At 47.2% G+C, this 20,273-nt stretch overlaps 1 protein-coding gene across 1 annotated transcript in view; it reads left to right on the top strand.

The window, feature by feature from the left end:
- Positions 1-20,273, top strand: part of LOC311586494 (S-adenosyl-L-methionine-dependent tRNA 4-demethylwyosine synthase TYW1) — an 80,256-nt gene that overhangs the window by 49,559 nt on the left and 10,424 nt on the right. Inside the window, exon 14 of the mRNA XM_084762554.1 lies at positions 14,151-14,261. Within this exon, the coding sequence (XP_084618680.1) occupies positions 14,151-14,261 (111 nt within the window). The remainder of the gene's footprint in view (positions 1-14,150; positions 14,262-20,273) is intronic.

Genomic DNA, 20,273 nt, shown 5'->3' with positions numbered 1-20,273 from the left:
GCTCTAGCCCGTGGCATCGCCGCCTGCTCTCCACTTAGTGTTCTGTGTTTGTTGTGATGGTGAAACCATCCAACCCACACAAAGTACATTTCAGTTCCCGAAGACGCAGTTGGAACACACTGCACACCTTTTTGATAGGTAGTGAGTGTGTGTGTGTGTGTGTGTGTGTGTGTGTGTGTGTGTGTGTGTGTACATGTGTATGGGTATGTTCATTTCTGTATTTTATTTATTTTTATGCTGAGGATGGAACTCGGGGCTTTGTGAATGTTAGGCGAGTGAGTGCTCTACCACTGAGCCACACTCCTGTCCCCTTCCCTGGGGGATTCTAGGCAAGTGCCAACCATACCATGCCCTAGCCCCTCACTGGGGGATTATACTTAAAAGTTCTACTGCTGAGCCATCCTGCGGTCCTAACAATATGGTTTTTAAAAACCTTTTGTTATGCAAATAATCTTATCTTATTTTTTACATAGACATGCACTGTCTCCATTTTTTTTTTTTTTTAGTTGTTTGTTTGAGACAGGGTTTCCACTATCTAACTGTGAACTCAGCGTCCTCCCACTCTTACCCGAGGACTGGAGGCAGAGCATGTGCCACCATGTCTGGTCATTTCCTTCTTAAAGCTTTCCAAGCCTGTCACCTTAGGAAAGCGATCTCCAGGAAGGCACGATCACAGTGCCCATGCTGCTGTGGTTCTCTCTGTCTTTCTTCTCGGAGACTCGATTTGCTAAGTGTCTGATTAATCTTGAAAAGCCAGGCTCGGGGCTGGAGAGATGGCTCAGTGGTTAAGAGCACTGCCTGCTCTTCCAAAGGACCCGGGTTCAATTCCTAGCACCCACATGGCAGATTACAACTGTCTGTAACCCCAAGATCTAACACCCCTACACCAATGCACATAAACTAAAATTAAATAAAATATTTAAAAAAAAAAAAAAAAAGAAAAGCCAGGCTCACCAGTCTGTCCCCACAGGCACAGCTCACTAATAAACATTATAGGCTTACTTCGGGGACCGAGGCATCCTCTAATAAAATCCTTTAAATTTGTGTGTGCACGTGTGCACGCGTGAGTGCAGTGCCTGCAGAGGCCAGAAGGGACGTTAGATCCCGTGGAGCTGGGATTTCATATGGTTGTGGGTGCGAGATTGAACTTGGGTCTTCTGCCACAGCAGTATGCGCTTTTAGCTGCTCAGCCATTGATCCAGCCCCTCTTTTAAAAGTTTTATTTAATTACTGTTATTACTTTTTCTTATTATTTTATGTGTCTGTAGCAGAGTGCCACAGGATGACCTTGTACAATTGCTCCTTTGCTTTTACCTCTAGGTCCTGGGGTTGGAACTCCAGGCTCCAGGCTCATTTATTTGGCAAGTGTGTTTGACTGCCGAGCCATCTCCCTGGCCCTGACCTGCCTCTTGCAGGTTCAGTTTCTGTCATTTCTGATTTTGCTTTTAAACACGAGACACGAGGAACAGTCCTGTCCCCACAGGCACACCTCACTAATAGATGTTCCAGAGAGGGAGCTTGGTAAACTTGATTCAAGGACCAAGTCACCTTTAATCAGTCTCTTTTGTTTTGAGATCCAGGCTTAAGCACATGATTTAAGTTAAAGAATGTAAACATTCCTCAACACCAACATTTTTCCCTTAAACAATCTAGTCGTGGAAGGGGTTGCTTTCTTACTGTTTGGAACTCACTCTGGGGCTGGCTCAAGCAGTCTTTCTGGACGTAGATCGGGTGTCGAGTTTATTGGCTCAATCTGAGGGACGTGTGTGGTTACCAGTCACCCAGCATTCTTGCCAATTGACCCTGCTGTGGTAGTCTGGGGCGGCCTTGATACTTGTGTGAGTGTCTCTGTCATACTTGTGTTCTGTGTGCCTCGGGTCCAGCTGCTTCTGTCCACCGCGTTTACTTCAGGGATGATGGATGGGCAGTGTCCCTGGGAATACTGCCAGGGGATTTACAGCTCCAGTGATGGGAGCTGGTGCAGCAGCTGGGCGGGGCTGCACCGTGAGCCTCCACTGACTGATTCTGGCGGCACTGCTCTCTGACCTCTATATGGTGCTCTGTGTCCCAGGACTGCTCTGTCACCTTGTGGCAGTGATCTTCAATCCTGAGTGCTCACACTCACCTGTTACTATTTTTTTTTTCATAAATTCGATATGAAAATCCTTGCCTGTCAATAAACATTCCTCTAGAACAGTTTTTTTTTCAAAGTTTTGGTAGGAATGAGAGTCTAAGAAAACAAACTTATTCAACCTTAGCTCACTCTCCCTTTCCAAGAATCCCACTATGGTGGCTCGTATTGAATGTGAGTTTGGCAGGAGACTTGCCTTTGGAGGGATTCTCTTGATTAGCTTGAGGTGGGAGGAGATGCACCATTCCTACAGCCTGGTCTGGAGTACAAAGAAAGGAGGAAGTGAGCTGAGAACACATGGGAGCATGTGTTGCTGTTTCCTGTTTGACTGCAGATGCAGTGTGGCCAGCTGCCTCTTGTTACAGCTCCTGCACCTTCCCCGGCGGGGTGGACTGTGTGCCCTTGAACCGTGAGCCAAGATAAGCCCTTCCTTCCTTAGGCTGCTTTTGTCAGGATATTTTACCACAGCTATAGGACAAGAAACTAGCCCACCTGGCTACACCGAGCCCTGTTTTCCTTTGGAATATCAGTCTCAGCTATGCTGGGGTTCACAGATACCACCAGAAATAGCGCCACAGGTGTTGGCTGAACGGCCACACTGTAGATCAATAGCTGTTGCTTGGCGTTGGCATCTTGAGACTGATGGGCTCTGCTGAATAGTCTCACTCCTCAGCGTTTGTCTGCGAACGAATTTTTAAAAATGCAGCTACCAGATCACCATAGTTTGATATTTTCTAGCTTCCTTAATCACGTTGCCTTGTTACTCTCCAAAATGCCTGTGCTGAGTCACAGTCCCACCATGAGGGAGTGAGTGTCTGTCTGGGGAGCGTTGAGTACTGCTATTTAAAAGACACAACCCGTGCCAATTTGATAATCCAAAATGGTACCTCATTACTGCTTTAATTTACCTCCCTTTGATTACTAGTAAGCCGCTGCAATATTTTAGGCGGCCGTTTTTATCTTGTTTTGACACCACCTCAACTAGTTTGTCTTGAATTGCAACTGTCACGATGAATCACTGGAATTAAGAGCTGTAGCCTGGGCCGTAATAACCTCATCTGGAACGTGCAGCCTAATTAGAAGCAGCAGACTTCCAACACGTAGTTGTGTGGCTTTCAACATTTTATTATGGCTACATAAAAAGCCGGAGAGCAGAGGCCGCCGTAACATATAGCCAGCCCCAGCCTTTGTCAGACACGTGTCAGTATTGAAAATTCTTGTTTGGTCAGCCTCCTGCTTTAGACAGTGGAGGGGACACTGGAAATTTTTATTTAAAAAGTTTTTTTTTTTAATTTAACGTTCATTAATTTATCTCTCTGTGTATTTGTGTGGGGGTGTGGGCATGTCAAGACACACACCTGGAGATCAGATGACCACTTGTAAGAGTCAGTTCTCTCTTTCCATTATGCAGGTCCAGGGCTCGAACTCAGGTTCTCAGGCTTGACAGCAAGCACTTTTACCCCATGAACCATGCCAGTGGTTCTGGAATATTTTAAAACACTTAACAGGAATAATAGTATTTAATTCATGAGTATGTCTGTATTTAACACCTAATGACTTAAGACCTTGACTATAGGGGCTGGAAAGATGGCCAGTGTGAACTCTGGGCAGTCATACAGCCTATAACTGCAGCCCCAGGGGATCCAATGCCGTCTTCTGGCCTCCCTGGGTACCTGCACGCATGGACACACACACACACACACACACACACACACACACACACACACACACACGCATCCACACATGCAGGCACGCACACACGCTCGTTTGCTCGCACATGTGCACGTCACCTCAGCTCCACACGCCCTGAGCCACAGTGAGGGGATTGTGTGCAGGTGATGCTGTAGGAAGGGAGAAAACATAGCTCAATAAACTCACATCTACAGAGTCCCGGCTAGAATAGTGAAGACGGAGCCCAGTGTCCAGGTAGACACCTGTTGAGGTGGTGGTGCACTGTGTTTAATTGCACTTCAAGGTTTCTGTTGTCGGTTACAAGACAGAGTGTAATTGTTCAGACATAAAATCCATTTTTAGTTCAAGGCTATAGGAGAACAAGTAGAGGATCCCATTCAGCCTTTGGGACAGAATGTATTGATCCTTGCATTAGAGTATTGACCTACATTTGTAATTTTTTTTTTTTTTGAGACGGGTCTCTTGGGTCATTAGTCCAGACTGGCCTTGAATTCACCTTGTGGCCCAGGCAGGCTTGAATTTGAGATCGTCCTCCTTTTGTCTTCCAAATATGTGGGTCTTTTAAATTTTTTTTCAGTGGTGGTTTACAATTCATGTACTTTGTAAGATTTACTTGCAAATATATAGTGTTGGATGCCACTGGTAAGTGATAATTTTTTAATTTTCAAAAATTATTGAAGCTATGTAGAAATTAGTTTTTTGATTAATTCTTTGTTTTTCAAGTCATGTGGATCTTTTAAGTGCGTGTGAGTGTGTATGTGTGTGTGTGCTGGCACACGCATTCCATAGTACGCACAAAATAGCACACATGTGGAGGACAGCTTGCAGGAGTTGGTTGTCTCCTTCCACCATGTGGGTCCTGGGCATCAGACCCGGGTTGAGAGGCTGGCGGCCAGCACTTGTCCCTGCTCAGCCCTCTTGCCGGCCTGTGGTCTCCTTTCGTTTCTCCTGTAGGACCAGCTTTGCTGTGTGATGCAGCCTCTGGGAAAGTCCCAGCACTAACTTGCTTTTGTCGTCTGGACTTAGGAGGAACACTTGGTGTTCCATTGCGTTTCACTGTTGACTTTTCACAGCTACTCATCATCGGTCTAGAGAAAGCGGCGTTTGTTCCCAGGGCCCTAGGGTTTTAGGATTGTGACTGTTGAGTTCACTTGCTTCTTTTCATCCTGTCCTGTTCTTCTGCCACTGTGGGGACTGGCGCTGATTTTCAAGTACCAAGCCCCATTCCATCTCTGAAATAGGCTTCAGGTGGTCACGGTGTATCTCTTTTGTGTTATTAGGTTAAACAACAACAAAAAAATCATTTAAAAACTTCATTCCTTCCCATTTCACACATGTATACACTGTATTCATATTTCCCACCACTTCCTCTCTTACTCCCCTCCCACTCCCAGTGAACCCTCTTCCCAAGAAGTGCTTTCATGCCTTGGTTTTTGTTTTTCCCGTCTGAGTTAAGGCTGCTCAGATGAACTGAACTGCAGGTCCCTCTTACCAGCTCTGTTTTTGGCAGGAGCTTTATGGGGGCCTAAGTCCACGGTGCTCCTCCCGTGGCCCGCAGGGGCTGAGGACTACAGCCGGACTCCACGGATGCTTACGGCAGCACTCCCATTTTCTCCTCCTCTGATCAGTCTTAGAAAATGGTTTTGCAAGTGCTCCATCATTCTGTGTCAAGCATCCCATAATGCTCTGCTGTCACCTCCCTGGCTTCCTGTGTTTGTTTATGTTGTTCTCTGCTCCTTTGTTCCATTCACAGCAATAGATTTTTGTATTACTTTTCCCAGTTATTTTTTAAAATGTTAATTCAGTTTTTAAAAGCCATATGTTTATGTCTCTGTCTCTCTGTCGCTGTCCCCCCCCCCCCCCCCCGCGCGCGCGTGTGTGTGTGTGTGTGTGTGTGTGTGTGTGTGTGTGTGTAGGTTAGAGGACAGCTTGTGGAAGGGAGTTGTCCCACCATCACCACTGTGTGGGGCGGGGGGGTTGAAGTCGGGCTGCTGGGCTGGCAGCAGGGGCCTGCAGTTCACGCGCTGGCTCCTTGGCCACTTCATCAGCTTTTCTGTGGATAACTCTTGACGTTGCAGCTAATTTTATTTCCTGACCGCTTCCTCTCCACTTCGCCCTCTGAGTTTCTTTTTCCCCGGTGTCTATGCTGCCGTTTACATTTATATATGTATCGTGTGTGTGAGTTTGTGTTGTGTGTGCCTGCACATGCGTGTTTGCACTTGCGTGCACAAGCAGCCATGGTGCATGTGGTGATGTCAGAGGTCAGCTTTTCTCTTCACATTATTGAGAAGGGCTCCCTTATTTTTGTCAGTGGGAAGTATACTCCAGGAAAGCTAACCCATGGGCTCCCAGCTGATCCTCTGTCTTCCCTCTCTCAGTAGGAGTGCTGTGATTACAGATGTGAGCCACCACATCTGGCTGGGTTTTTTGGTTTTTTGTTTTTGTTTGATTGTTTTTTGAGACAGGGTTTCTCTGTGTAGCCTTGTCTGTCCTGGACTTGCTTTGTAGACCAGGCTGGCCTTGAACTCACAGCGATCCGCCTCCCGAGTGCTGGGATTAAAGGTGTTCATCACCATGCCCGGCTTCACATCTGGCTTTTTACATGGGTTCTGTAGATAGAATTCAACTTGCCACAATTACATGGTAAGTGACTTAAAGGGGAAAGGGCCCAACAGTTCAAGGCGCAGAACAGCAGGGGGATGACAGGGAAGTCAAGGCAGCAAGCGCTTGAAGCAGCCAGTCACATGGCATCCAGAGTCAGGACAGAGCAGTGAATGCATGCTGCTCAGCATCCTCTAGACCAGCCAGCAAGTGGTGACAGTGAGGCCTTGGCCTTCCCACATCAGTAAATGTAGTTAAGATTGTGCCTCAGCTGGGCACGGTAGCGCATACCTTTAATTCAGCACTCGGGAAGCAGAGGCAGGTGGGTCCCTGTGAGTTTGAGGCCAGCCTGGTCTACAGTGGGAGTCCAAGACAGCCAAGGATACATAGAAACCTTGTCTTGAAAAACCATCCCCCACATGATTCCGAGTTCTGTCAAGTTGGCATTAACTAGCATGGGCAACATGAAATGTTGCCCGCAAAATAAATACATAAAAATACACCCTGAAGTTGTCTCCTGCTGTTTAATTCACGTGTCTTCTCGTAAGGGTCATCTGTTGATAGCTCTTTCGTCTTTGAGGGTAAGATGGCCAAGCCTACTTGGGGCTCCAGGCCAGACTTAGGAAGATGGAGACCACATTTTTTTTTTTTTTTGCTATTTTTTTTTGTATGGGCATTTTGCCTGAGTGTATGTCTATGCACTACGCTCTGGTACCTATGGAGGCCAGGAAAAGACGTCCTATTCCCTGGAGCTGGAGTTACGGATGGCCGTGAGCTGCCATGTGGGTGCTGGGGATCAGACCTGGCTGCCCTGCCAGTGCTCCTTTCCGCTGAGCCATCTCTCCAGCCCCAGGAATGATATTCTTCAACATTGAAGGTTCAGCCACATAGAACCCACCGTGGGTCGTCAGTCTGGACCTTTCTTCCCCGTGACGAGAAAGAAATGTTTTTACAGAGACAAAGCTCCTATTTTGGTAAAGAAAGACTAAAGATCAATACATATTAAGAAATTAGATATGAACTGCAAATTACCCACAGAGCAAGCGCTTGGGAGGGAAAAAAGAAGCTAATGAAACAGAAGAGAGGTGATTATAAAAACCAAAGTTGGCTCATAACAAAAAGCCCATAGGACTGACTGCAAAATCAGCCAATGAGACGAGACAAGACAAATGTGCAGGATTAGGTGTGAAAAGGGAGTGTTGCTGAACTTAGTTACTGTCCTTTTGCAGTGAAGGGACACCATCACCAGGGCAGCTGATAAAAGAATGTACCTGGGGGCTTGCTTGCACTTTCAGAGGGTGAGTCCCATGGCCATCATGCCAGGGAGCGTGACTGCAGACAGGCAGGCAGGCATGCGCTGTAGCTGTAGCTGAGAGCTCACAGCTGATCTGCAAGATGGGGGCAGAGAGTGAGAGACTGGCCCTAGTATGGGCTTTTGAAACCTCAAAGGTCCACCCCACCCCCCACTCCTCCAACAAGGCCACACTTCCTAATCCTTCCCAAAACAGTTCCACCAAGTTAGGAACAAGCATTCAAATATATGAGCCTATGGGTGCCGCCCTCACCCAAACCACCACACTGGACATCTTGAGATGTTGAAAATCAAACAAGGGCTAGGGAGATGGCTCAGTGGGCCAAGCACTTGCCACGCACAATCCTTAGTAATCCTGAGAACTCAGGTGGAGCCAGGCTTAGCAGTGTGCAGCTTCGGTCAGTGCCACCGTGCTGACATGGGTTGGCTGGCCTGGCTTAGGCAGCAGGGGACAACCAAGGAAATGCCATCTCAAACAAGGTAGAAGGTGGAGGTGGACATTCTAAGTTGTCCTCTGGCCTCCACACACGTCCTGTGGCGTGTATATGCCTGCCTGCATGCATGCTCACAAATGTGTACACATACGTCATGCATATACTCAGAAGAGGAAGATGTTTTGAATGACTTTGCGTCAGTTAGATGAAATGTACAAATTCTTGGGAAACAAAGCTAGGAAAAAAATAACACAAAAGCAAACCAGGAGGCTGTGAGTCTATACTGGTTAGGTTTTTTACCAGCTTGACGTATGCGGGGGTCTCCTGGGTAGAAGGAACCTGAATTGAGAAACCGCCCCCATTAGATTGTAGGCAAGTAGTCCTAGTTAGTAGGCAAGGGGCTCAGGAGGCAAGCTTCTGGGCCATTTTCTTAAGTAGTGAATTTCTGGGGATAAGCCCCACACACTGAGGGCGGTGCCACCCTGTCCTGGGCTGTGTAAGAAAGCCGGCTGAGCAAGCCAGTAAGCAGCGTCCCTCCACGAGCTCTGCCTCGGTTCCTGCCTCTAGTTCTTGCCCTGACTTCCTTCTGTGATGGACTGTGACCTGTCAGCCAAGCAAACCCTCTCCTCCCCGGGCTGCTTTTGGTCCTGGGGTTGTATCACAGCAACCAAAAGCTAACTAATAACAGGGTTTATAAATAGTTTGATTTTATTATTTATTTACTTATTGAGACAGAGTCTCACTCTGGAGCCCTAGTTGGCCTGGAACTCACTATGTAGACCAGATTAGCCTTAAACCAAAGAGATCCACTTGCCTCTTCCTTCCAAGTGCTGGGATTAAAGGTGTGCACCGCCACAACCAGCCTATTTTAATTGTGTGTGTGTGTGTGTGTGTGTGTGTGTGTGTGTGTGTGTGTGTGTACACGTACATGTACATGGAGTGCAGTGCCCCTAGAGTTCAGACCCCCTGGGGGTTGCAGATGGTTGTGATCTGCCTGCTGGGTTCTCTGCGAGAGCAGTGAGCACTTGTAACCACTGAGCCATAACCACTGAGCCAGCTTTCTAGCCTTCTGGTTTTATAATTTAAAGACTTGTCCAAAGAGAGTTCCAGGCTCAGATGGCTTCACAGTTGACTCAGCAGTTAGTCCCAGCAAAGACTAACACCAGCTCTCCACAGCATCTCCAGGAGGAAGTCCAAGCACCCTCCAGCTCCGAGTTCATCATCAGCCATCGCTTTTGGCATGAGCAATGGCTCTGCTGGGTGTGCCAGTGAGATAGTTCAGTGGGTACGGGCTTTTACTGCCAAGCCTGACCCGAGTTCGGGGTCCTTAAAGTTGCTCTTTGACCTCTGCAGCATGCTGTGGCGTGTGCGTGCATTGGACACACTTAAATGAATAGATTTTGTTTTTTAGGTTAACAGAGGGTGTTGCATATTTCTGGAAGGAGCTAGTTAGATCCTAAACATGAACATTAAACAAATGGCCAAGGACAGTCAAGACTCCCTAATGGACACAGAAATACCTGCTCTAACAGGACTTCTTGGCTTTTGCTCCATTGGCCTTTTCATTGAATAATTGTGACACTGTGTGTGTGTGTGTGTGTGTGTGTGTGTGTGTGTGTGTGTGTGTGTTGGGGGGTGGCTGTGTGCTTGGGATTATATTGAGCTCAGCAGCAGCTCTGGCCTCTGCCCACTAGATGTCAGTAGCACCCCCACTTGGGGACTCCACAAAGGGTTCTCAAGGTATCACCCTGTGGAAAGAAGTTTCAAAGTTAGAACAGAATATCCTCAGGGCTGCAGAGTTCGCCCCTGGTTGAAAACCACCATTGCTACTGGACAGCAACAGTTAACACTGTGCAGCTGGAAGGGATCTGGTATAGATGTGGACTTTATTATATTTATTACAGTAGATCAGTGGGGAATATGCGTTTAGTCACGTATTTTTTAAAAAAAAGATGTTTATTATGTGTTTGTCTGTGCATGTGAGTTCTGAGGCCAAAGGAGGGTGTAGGATTCCCATGATCTGGAGTTACAAGCAACAATAAACCGGCCAGTTGGGGTGTGGGGCACAGAACTCAGGTCCTCTATAAGAACAGCGAACACTTTTTGTTGTTGTTGTTTGAGACAAGTTTTCTCTTGTAGTCCTGGCTGTCCTGGACTCACTCTGTAGACTCACAGAGACATGCCTGCCTCTGCCTCCCCGAGTGCTGGCATTACCATTTTGTGAGTCAGGTCTCATGTAGTGCAGGCTTGCCTCAAGCTTGCTATGTATCTCAGGGTGACCTTTGAACTCCTCACTCTCCCACCATCATCTCTCCAGTGCTGGGATGACAGACATGTGCCACCATGCCTGGGTCGTGTGGTGCTGGGGATGGACACTGGGGCCTCACTGTAGGGAAGGCGAGCACTCTAGCCCCAGAGTCAAATCCTCGGTCATATTTCATTGTGTATTTTCTCTCAGTTTACAAGGGTTAGCGGATAGACAGACAGACACAGAGACAGAGCAAGCAAGCCCAATTCCTAGGGTTCCTATTACTGAGGTCGCATCTGGGATCACCGGCTTCGCCACTGTTCGCTCAGCCACTCTGGGCCTGGATTCGTGTTTGTCAAGTGAAGAGAATAGTCACAGGTTCCCAAGACTCCTCCTGAAGCTCGGACAGATGCTGGGATCTCGGAAAGACACAGGACACTTGGAACATCTGCACAGCAAGTGCTGGCTCCTGTCGCTCCCGTCTCCCTTGGTCGTAGCCTCTCCAGGCTCTTTGTTTAAAGGGTTTGTTGCTCCCTCTGGGAGCTAATCTCAGTTTGTAAATCCATCCTCTGTGGAGGCAGAGTTTTGTCTAGGTCTCTCAGAAAAGACTCATTGGGTTTTTAATAGAGATGTTTAAATGGAATATTCTCTTCCTTCTATTCTGTAAATGGTCTTTGCTGGGATGGAGCCGTTCCTCTGTTAGGGCTGGCTTAGTTCAGTTTTGGTGTGTAAATATGTGATGTATGTATGTGTGTGTGTGTTTTGTGAGTGTGTGGGAGGGGTGCAAGTGCTGTGGTGTGTGGAGGCCAGGGGAGGATGTCCTGCTGTGTCACTCTCTACCTTATTACCTTGTGACAGGTTCTCACACTGAACCTGGAGTGAGGCTGCCACCAGTGATGCAGTGATCCTCCTACCTCTGTCACCCCACGAGCCCCCAGTGCTAGGGTCCCAGGTGTGTGTGCCCATGCCTGGCTTTTTACTTGAGTTCTGGGGGTCTGAACTTAGGTTCTCATGCTTGTACCTCGTGCACTCTCACACTGAGCCATCTCAGTGTGATCCCTGGACTTGGCAGGATTTATTTCTGCAAGGCTTAGTCCTTAGTGCTACAGGATTAAGTTCTAAGTGCTACAACAAGCAAGCAAGCAAGCAAGCAAGCAAACAAACAAAAAACCACAACCATCCAGCGACTAAACAAAAGCTATTTTTTTGTTTGTTTGGAAACAAGGTTGCACTGTGTAGCCCAGCTAGCCCAGCACTCACTGTGTAGGCCAGGCTGGCCTGATATTTGCAGTCTAGCCCAGGCTTTAAACTTGCAGCATTCTTGCCAAAGCCATCCAAGCGCTGGGCTTACTGGGTTAATATTTAAAAGCATGCACAACTACCCTGTCTCACAAAGGTAGGACTTGAACATACTGAGGGTGCATGGGTGCTCTGGATCCCATCCTACCCGGGTTATTTTAACTTGCTATTGCACTAGGCTGGGAGAGCTGGTGGGTTTTGCTTGGTAATTGGCCACTTTCTTTGAATCTGACTTTTTTTTTAAGTTGGTAGCTTTCCAAGAATCCAATTATATTACTTACAATTTACTGCTTTTGTGTGCAGTTCAGTCATTTTTGCCTTGGCTTCCTTGATTTGATATAGCTTTCAGGAAAACTTTAAAACAAGATATACAGCCTTTTTGTGAGTCTAATTGGGAATATCTCTTTTATTTTTAAATTATATGTATGTGTGTGTGTTTGTGTGCATATGAGAGAGAGTGCAGGTGTCCATGGTGGCCAGAAGAGGGCATCAGATGCCCGGAACCTGGAATTCCAGGTGATTCTGAGCTGTTCGGCATGGTTACTGGGAACTGAACTCCGGTCTCGGCGAGGAGAATGTGCTCTTCACTGCCCAGCATCTCTTCAGCCCAGCCCTGTATGTCTTCGATTTGGTGGTGGAAGCCGGGTAGCTATTTAAAGGAAATTTAGAAATTTCCTGTCTTGCCTGGTAAAATGCCTTTCTAAAGAACTAAGTAGATAGGAAGGAAATGCTTTTGATGTGCCTGACAAATGCTCTTCACTGTATATCTCTAAGCTTGCTCCGTGAAAGCTCTCAAGTGTGCAGGGTCCGGGAGTGTGCGGCCTTTCATCCTGGTACCCAGAAAGCGGAGGCAGAAGCTCAAGGCCGTGCTTGGTTAGCCTGAGCTGCAGGAGACTTGCCTTTTAAAAAAAGTGTGTTTTTTCTTTTTATGAATTACACTTTTTCTGGTCCCCCAAACACCGAAGTAGGGAGCATGGAATACTTTCTTTTCTCTTGATTATTTTGAGTCCTGCTTGCTAGGGCTCCTGGGAACTTGCTGCACATTGTCCCCTGTGCTTCCCAGGTCTGGCCTCCCTTAAGGGCAAAATCTCAGCCTTTGATTTGGATTTTAAGCTGTCAGTAATGGTCTTCTGAGGGCTTCCAGAAAGTCTTTGAATCTTATCCATTTATTTCAGGCCCCTGGAGGTAGCAGAGTCTCGGGTTGTCGGTCTGTCACAGTCTTTACGACTGTGATCCTAATGCTTTTGGAAAAAGCCTGCACCAATTTGGGTTTTGTGGTAGATGCTGGCGACTACTTGTGAGCATGACTTCGCTGGCAACACGAAATGCCAGAGATTATAAATGACAGGAACGCCGGAAAGAAGGGAGTGATAAGTCACGTTTCACTCACAGTCCGCAGGGTTGTTGTCTGAGCTGTTATCTGTGTTGACTCCCCATCACCTAATAGGATTTAATCAACTTCTTGCTTTCTTTTTAAAGTTTTTATTAGTATTATGAATGTACTTAATAATGGGCCTCCTTTTGGCATTTTCATACATGTATATAGTGCCTTCAGATCATGTTTACTCTCTATTACCTTCCTCCATTCTCCCCCATAATCATCTTCCTTTGCCTAACTAGTCTCCCATTTATTTTAATGCCTCGTGTGTGTGTGTGTGTGTGTGTGTGTGTGTGTGTGTGTGTGTGAAGTAGACAACTTGCAGGGACTGGTTCTTACCCACCACTATGTGGGGCCCAGAGATTGAACTCAGGTTGTGAGGATTGGCAGCAAGCACCTTCCCTCACTGAGCCATCTTGCTAGCCCCTGTGCTCATATTCAAGCCAGTTCAATTTGTGTGTGTGCGTGCGTGCGTGTGTACGTGCGTGCGTGCGTGCGTGCGTGCGTGCGTGCGTTAGTGACTAACATGGTTCTGGATACTGGGGATAGGGATGAGGGTGTGAGGAAGACATGTGCTGACATCTGTAAGGAGTGTGAGGATCTTTCTATCGCTGATGTTTTCTCTCCCCCTGTCTGCAAAATGTAATTTCAAAGGCTGGCGAGATAGATGACCCTGAGGGCAAGAGGACTTGCTGCTCTCCCAGAGGCCCAGGGTTCCTTTCTCAGCACCCGTGTGCAGGGGCAGGGGCAGGGGCAGGGTCTGATGCCCTCTTCTGGCCTCAGAAGGCACAGTGCTCATGAACACAAACCCACACACAGACACACCACGTGCACAAAGTTAATTAAAGATAAAATCTTTTTAAGTGTCCTGTGCTCCACCAGCTGAGCTAGCTGAGCAGTCCGTGTCCTTTTAAAAAGTAACTTCAGTTTGTATGTGCACAGGGCCTTTCCCTGACCTGGGTTCCCTGTGAGTCAAGGGTGTTGGCCAGTGCTCTTTCTTGGGTGAATCTGTAACTTGTGCTCGGGTGAAAGCCAAGTTGTTTTCCCTGTTTCAGCAACAACGAACAGTCTACAGACTGACACTTGTCAAGTGTTGGAACGTGGATGAACTCCAGGCCTACGCTGAGCTGGTGTCCTTGGGGAACCCCGACTTCATAGAGGTCAAGGTAAGTTCTGCTGGCGTGTGCATGCATGTGCGTGCACACACACACACACTTTAATTTTTTTTTTTTTTTTTTTTTTTTAGAGTGGGAAATAAGTTTGATCATGGGACTGGCTGGGTTATAAAGATCAGCTATTTCTTTGGTTTATTTTTACAGTACATCACTGCCACACACAGCCTGGTCAGTTTATACTGTCGTTTTAGATATTTGATATTGGGATTAAGAAAAACAATCTTAAGAGCTTTTCCTAAGATAGGAGGTAGACAGTACCAGACAAGCTGTGGTGTGAGCTACGCTGAGCTGAGAAGGGGGTACTCGGTGAGTAGTCAGACTCCTACTGTGGACATCTCAAAGCTATTTTAGGTGTAGGTGGTAGTCTAGGAAGCCCCGCCCACCTGTCACCTTTAACAGACCAGTCTGGGCCTGGGCTGGGTTCAGCTCTGCTGCCCTAATCCATAAGCTGTGTGGGTTAAAAGGTAAGCTCTCTATTCCTTCATTCACTGCCCCCCTTCTTTCTTTTTTGTTTTTGTTTCTGAGATAGGGTCTCCTTCTGTAGTCCAGGCTATCCTGGAACTTACTGTGTAGCCCAGACTTGTGGGCCAGAGCCTGGCATATACAGTAGCAAACACTGAGGCTCTTCCTCAAGGTGGAAAGCAAGGACTGACCCCCACCTTGAACAAAAATATTGAAAAAAATAATATCAGCAGCTATGCATAGTGACATAGGCATGCAACCCCAGCGCCCAGGATCACAAGTTCAGACTCATCTTTGACTACACAGTGAGTTTGAGGTAAGCCTAGGCTACCTAAGACATTGTCTCAGGAAAAAAAGAGAAAGAAAGAATATATATACATGTGTGTGGTGTATATGAGCACGCACACGCACGCACATACACACACACACACACACACACACACACACACACACACACACACACACACACACACACACACACACTACCCTGAAGTCTTCGGCTAACTGGTGGTGGATGTGGAAGGTGGAAATGGTTCGCCGACGTAGAGAAAACCACGGGCAAGTGGGAAAGACATTCTCTGAGTTCCTTGTTACCATATTAATTACATGTAGGATATTTTTCAAATATTCAAGTGTAAGTTTTTAGAGGCCTCAGTTTGAGGGTTAAGGCAGGGCTGGAAGTAACAGTTTGGAACCCTGCCTGTGAGGTGGAGTGTCGAGAGGCTCCCCGGGGTCCCCCAAGGTGACTGTATGGTAGAAGAAAACCCCCATCTTTGAAAGCCAGCTCTTGCCTTCTCAGTGTGGAGTTTTGAAACTGAATACTCTCTGAGTTTCAAAAGGGAAAGGTACAGCGTTTCATTGCTGTAGAGCTCGGTGCTCTATAGGAGGGGTGGGAGGTGGCACCCAGGCTCCTGCTCAGCTCCCTGTAGGAGGGGCAGGACGTGGCACCCAGGTGGCACCCAGGCTCCTGCTCTCTGAGACATTATCATTTTATCTCTGGTCAGACCAAAGATGCTCTTTGATTTTGAAATTGCTCTTAAGTTCAAAAGGTTTTTCTTGGCAGAAGTTTTAATGACGCACAAATACAAACTGTCTGTCTGAAAATATATATCCCAGTTCAGGGAGAGCTCGCCAGCAGCAGGGCTTAGTGCCTTTTTAATTCATGGCTTAGCTATTAAAAATGCTGCCACAAATTATATGGTAGTAAAATCTGTTTTTATTGTGCTTGGCCTGCTCTCCCCCCTTCTCTCCTGCTTTCCCCCCTCCCTCTTCTTTATCCTCTTTTTACTTTTGCCCTTTTTTTCTGGAATCATGTTTCCTATAGTGAACATTTTACAGTTTGGGGAAAAAAAGGGCAAGTATTATTATAAATTTCTTTTTAGCAGAGTCTTCTGTAGACATTATGCTATGACGCCATGGATGAACTTGAACCCCTGATCTTCTTGTTCCCACTCCCCAAGTGCTGGGCTTACAGCCGTGTCCACCGCGGCACTAGTGGTAGGAACTTGTTAGAGAATTTCCCTGCTGCGTTTTTTGCATGTTTGGCGTCTGTTCACATGACTCGGAAATAGGAAAAGCTGTGTCACAAACTCATGGTTTCTTTCAAACAACATCCCCCTTTTTGTTTTATTCCCACACACAACAGTATCGCGGGCACAACTTGTACCAGCCCTCACTCCAGCACTCCAGCGGAAGCTGATAGAGAGGATTGGCGGTGTGGATTTGGTACTGAAGTCTATAAAAGTAAAATGAGCTGCCTCGAGAGACTGGGTCATTTAAAACTCTTAGAGAACTGTGTGGCCTAGCAAGAGTGAAGATCGGCATGTGTTGGAGGGCAGAGGACAGTTTTCAGGAGTCAGTTCTCCTTCCACTGTGTGGACTCTAGGGTCAAGTTAAGTTGCCCGACTTGGTGGCCAATGCCTTTTTACCCACTGAGCCACGCCACCAGCCTCCTTCACCACATTTTCCTTACCTGTTCATCTGTTGATGGACCCCTACGCTGATTCCACATGCTGGCTGTTTTGAATAGTGCGGCAGTGGCCGTGGTCACGTGGCTGTCTCTGTGCCACCCTGGCATTCTCCCTGGGACTCTACAAGGGGCAGGCTGGCCATGGGCATGCCCTCCTGCAAGACAGACAGATCAGTTGGAGCATCACACCACCAAGCCGACTCCCCGGCTCTTGCCTCGCGCCTTAGTTGGAAGCAGGGTTTTGCTAAGTTGCCCAGGCTGCCTTTGAACTCATCCTGTAGTCCAGGCTTACCTTGTCTCCTGGTCCTCTGCCTCATCGCCCCTGGGCTGGCATTACAGGCATCGCTGTCTCTTGAAACGCAGAGACTGAAGCGGGGTTGAGGGCGTGGCTTGCTGGCAGAGTGCTTGCCTGGGCATCTTTGAAGCTCTGGGTTCTAGCCCCAGCATTTCAAGCAAGCAAAGATATGAAAGAGTTAATGACTGAAAAGGTGACATCTTTGCTGTGGTGGCAGCTGGGAGGCTGAGACAGAGTTGTTGAGGCCAGCCTGGGCTACAGGGTGATACTCAGTGTAAGGAACAAAAACAGTAGAAGAGGCTGGAGAGGCGGCTCACTGGTTCAGAGTGCATACTGTTCTTGCAGAGGACCCGGTTCCCAGCACCAACATTTGGCAGCTCACTTTTAATTCCAGCTCCAGGGGGTCTGACCCCCATTTTTAGCATCTGTAGGCACTACACTCAGGTATACGTAGTCACACATCTGCATAATTAAAAATAAAAGCTTGGAAATAAAATAAAAATGAAAGCTAAGGAGAGGGAAGAGAAGGAGGGTCTGCAAAACTCCTCTGCTGAGAACCAGTATAACAGGCCGAGGCAACCCCCGCCCCCAGTGAAGTGCGTTTAAGCTACTAGATGAACCGCTTCAGCGAGCATCGCTGATATGTCAGGGCTGTAAATGGAACCCTCAGGGCCTGAGGACAAGAGGTTTGTGCGTCATATTCTATTGGTTCCGGAGAGAGGACCAGCACTTCAGGGACACCCTCAGCCACAGGGGTTCTAGGGTAGAAGAGCCTAGAATCTCCAAAAAGCAAAACCAAGGGCCAGGGACAACAGGTAAAGATGCTCGCCACCACACCTGATGACCTGAGCTGAAACCCTGGGTGGCCGCACAGAGCCACCTCCAACAAGTTGTCATCTGACCTCCACCTACGCATACACCGTATGTACGTACGTACGTACATACATACCAACAAGGAGTAGAAACATGTATGTTTCCGGATGTGTTCCAAATGTGGCCCCTGTTCAGATCTTTCCAGCATTTAGTCTTGTTTTACTGACTGATCCAGATTAAGAAATGTTGTCTTTCTTTTCCTGCCGTCTTTGTCCTTTCATTTTATTTATGAGGGTGACTGGGGAATTAACTGCAGGTTTGGTTTTCACAACTTAAAACTTTTATTCACTTTTTAAAATAACATTGGCTATTCATGAGTCTCCCCATCCTGAGCATGGGAGCACGCAAAGGCCAGCCCGGGGCCTGCAGGGATCCAGCACAGTCACTCAGGCTTGGCAGGAAGCACCCTGCCTTGCCGAGCCATCTTGCTCATATTTTTGATACACATGTTGATACATATTCGCTATGTACCAGAATGTAGCCTTTCTAGTTGAATTATCTGCCCTAAAATAAGGACAACACTAGCTTTTATTCTCTGAGGCAGGTGTCTGGCTATGTAGCCCAAGCTGGTCTGGAATCTCTGCCTTGCCTCAGCCTGCCAAGTGCTGGGATTGTAAGTGTGCACTGCCCCACCTGCCTTAAACCAATAGTCAGTCAAGAGGTCTGCTTGAGAGGTCAGTGGGCTAATCTGTGCCTGGATCCAGTGAATGGTTAGACTGCCTTTCATTAGGCACTTTATAGAGAATAAATCAGTAGATGTTATCTCTTCATTATATTGATTTCCTCTTCTTTCGGTGCCAGTGTGGTAAAATATTTTTTTCTTTTATATTCCCTGTAAATTAGCGTGCATTTTAGCCTCATTAGGCTTGAATGGGGCTTCACTTGTGAGCCCGAGACACTCAGCTCTCATTATCTACGTGCATGCTGGTAAGAATGTTTTGCAGCATTTTGAGCTGGACAGAAAGGGCAGCAAATCATACAAAGCATACATAGCAAAGATACAGACCGTTTATGGGATTCTGTGCCTAGCCAAATTCCTGCCTCTTTGAATAAATAGGTTTTTATTTGGAAAAAAAAAAGAAAAAGAAAAGAAAAGAATGTGTCCCACGTTACAAACACCTGCTGCACTGAAAAGTGAAATCACAGAAGCCAGTCGTGTTTGTGTCCTCTGCTGAATCTAGGACGTGCTTGGCACTTACTTGTAGTCAGGTGGTTTTTGTTTTAAAGCCACCCTCTGTTAGCACTGTCCACAGGGCTCAAAGCTAGCTGAGCACACCCAGCAGCGAGATTCGGTGTCTTCCCCTCACTACCCACATGCAGGGTAAGGGCCAAGGTCGGGAGCGTGCCCGTTCCTGTGCCTATAGTGTTGCCGTACCTGCTGTTTATCTCTTTGCTGCATCCACAAACTCCATAAGGAGCCACTTACAAGGGGGCAGGGATTCTTTGGGGTGTGTGCTGTAGTCTGAGGAGACACTTGTAGTCAGGCATCAAGGGATGGTGTGGAGCGTGGGGCATCAAAGGCATTCCTAAACTTACAGAGCCTGTCTCTGCCTTCAAAGTATTAGAATTAAAGGTATGTGCTGCCATCCACAACGTTTGTCTAAAAAAAAATAATTACAATATATATATATGTGAGAGAGAGAGATTGATTGATTCATCTGGAAGTGTGTTTCCCACCCTCAAGGCAGTGCAGTGTGGCAGGATGGAGCCTAAAAATGAGGCAGATTAAAGTTGCGTTCAGAGGGTCAAACAGTTTATACTCTGAGGGTTAAGAAAGGTCACCAGAGTAACATTCTCATGAGTTCAAGCTGTACATAAACACAAGTTCAAGCCACACATGGCAGAAACATGCTCTTACACAGATATAAAAACCAACAATAGCCAGTTGTAGTAAATACTGTGAAGTGAGCTCACTCCCGTGTGCCACACCTGGGAGGGGCACAAACGCACATTCCAAGAAAAATTCTGTGTTTATGAAGAAACTGAGGTCACAAGACTCTGTTTTCTTGTCGTTTTCTCATGTGCACTCAGAATTCCCCTCACAGGACTCCGTTCTTGGACATGTTCCGACATTAAGGACAGGTTCTAGGAGTCAGTTTTCTCCGATAACATGTGACTTGGGGATCAAACTTGGTCACCAAGCATGGTGACAAAGCACTTTTCCCTGCTGAGCCATCTTGGCGGGCCTTCCTTTTTTCTTTTTATTTAGTGTGGGTCCTCAGCCCACGAGGGGGGGAGGGTAATGGTGCCGCCCACGTTCAGGTCTTTGCCCCTCAGGTAACCCTTTATGGTAAGGCTTCACAGACACACCCCAGGGCCATCTTGGAGGTGGTTGTAGATCCTGGCAAGTTGAAAGAAATGTGTGGTTGTTCAACAGTTGGTTCCTAGTCATTAGAGAGTAGAC

This window comes from Acomys minous (genome assembly GCF_964271855.1).
Source record: "Acomys minous genome assembly, chromosome: 16".
NCBI lineage: Eukaryota > Metazoa > Chordata > Mammalia > Rodentia > Muridae > Acomys > Acomys minous.
The sequence above is the reverse complement of the archived record's forward strand: the minus strand, read 5'-3'. Positions and strand labels throughout refer to the sequence as shown.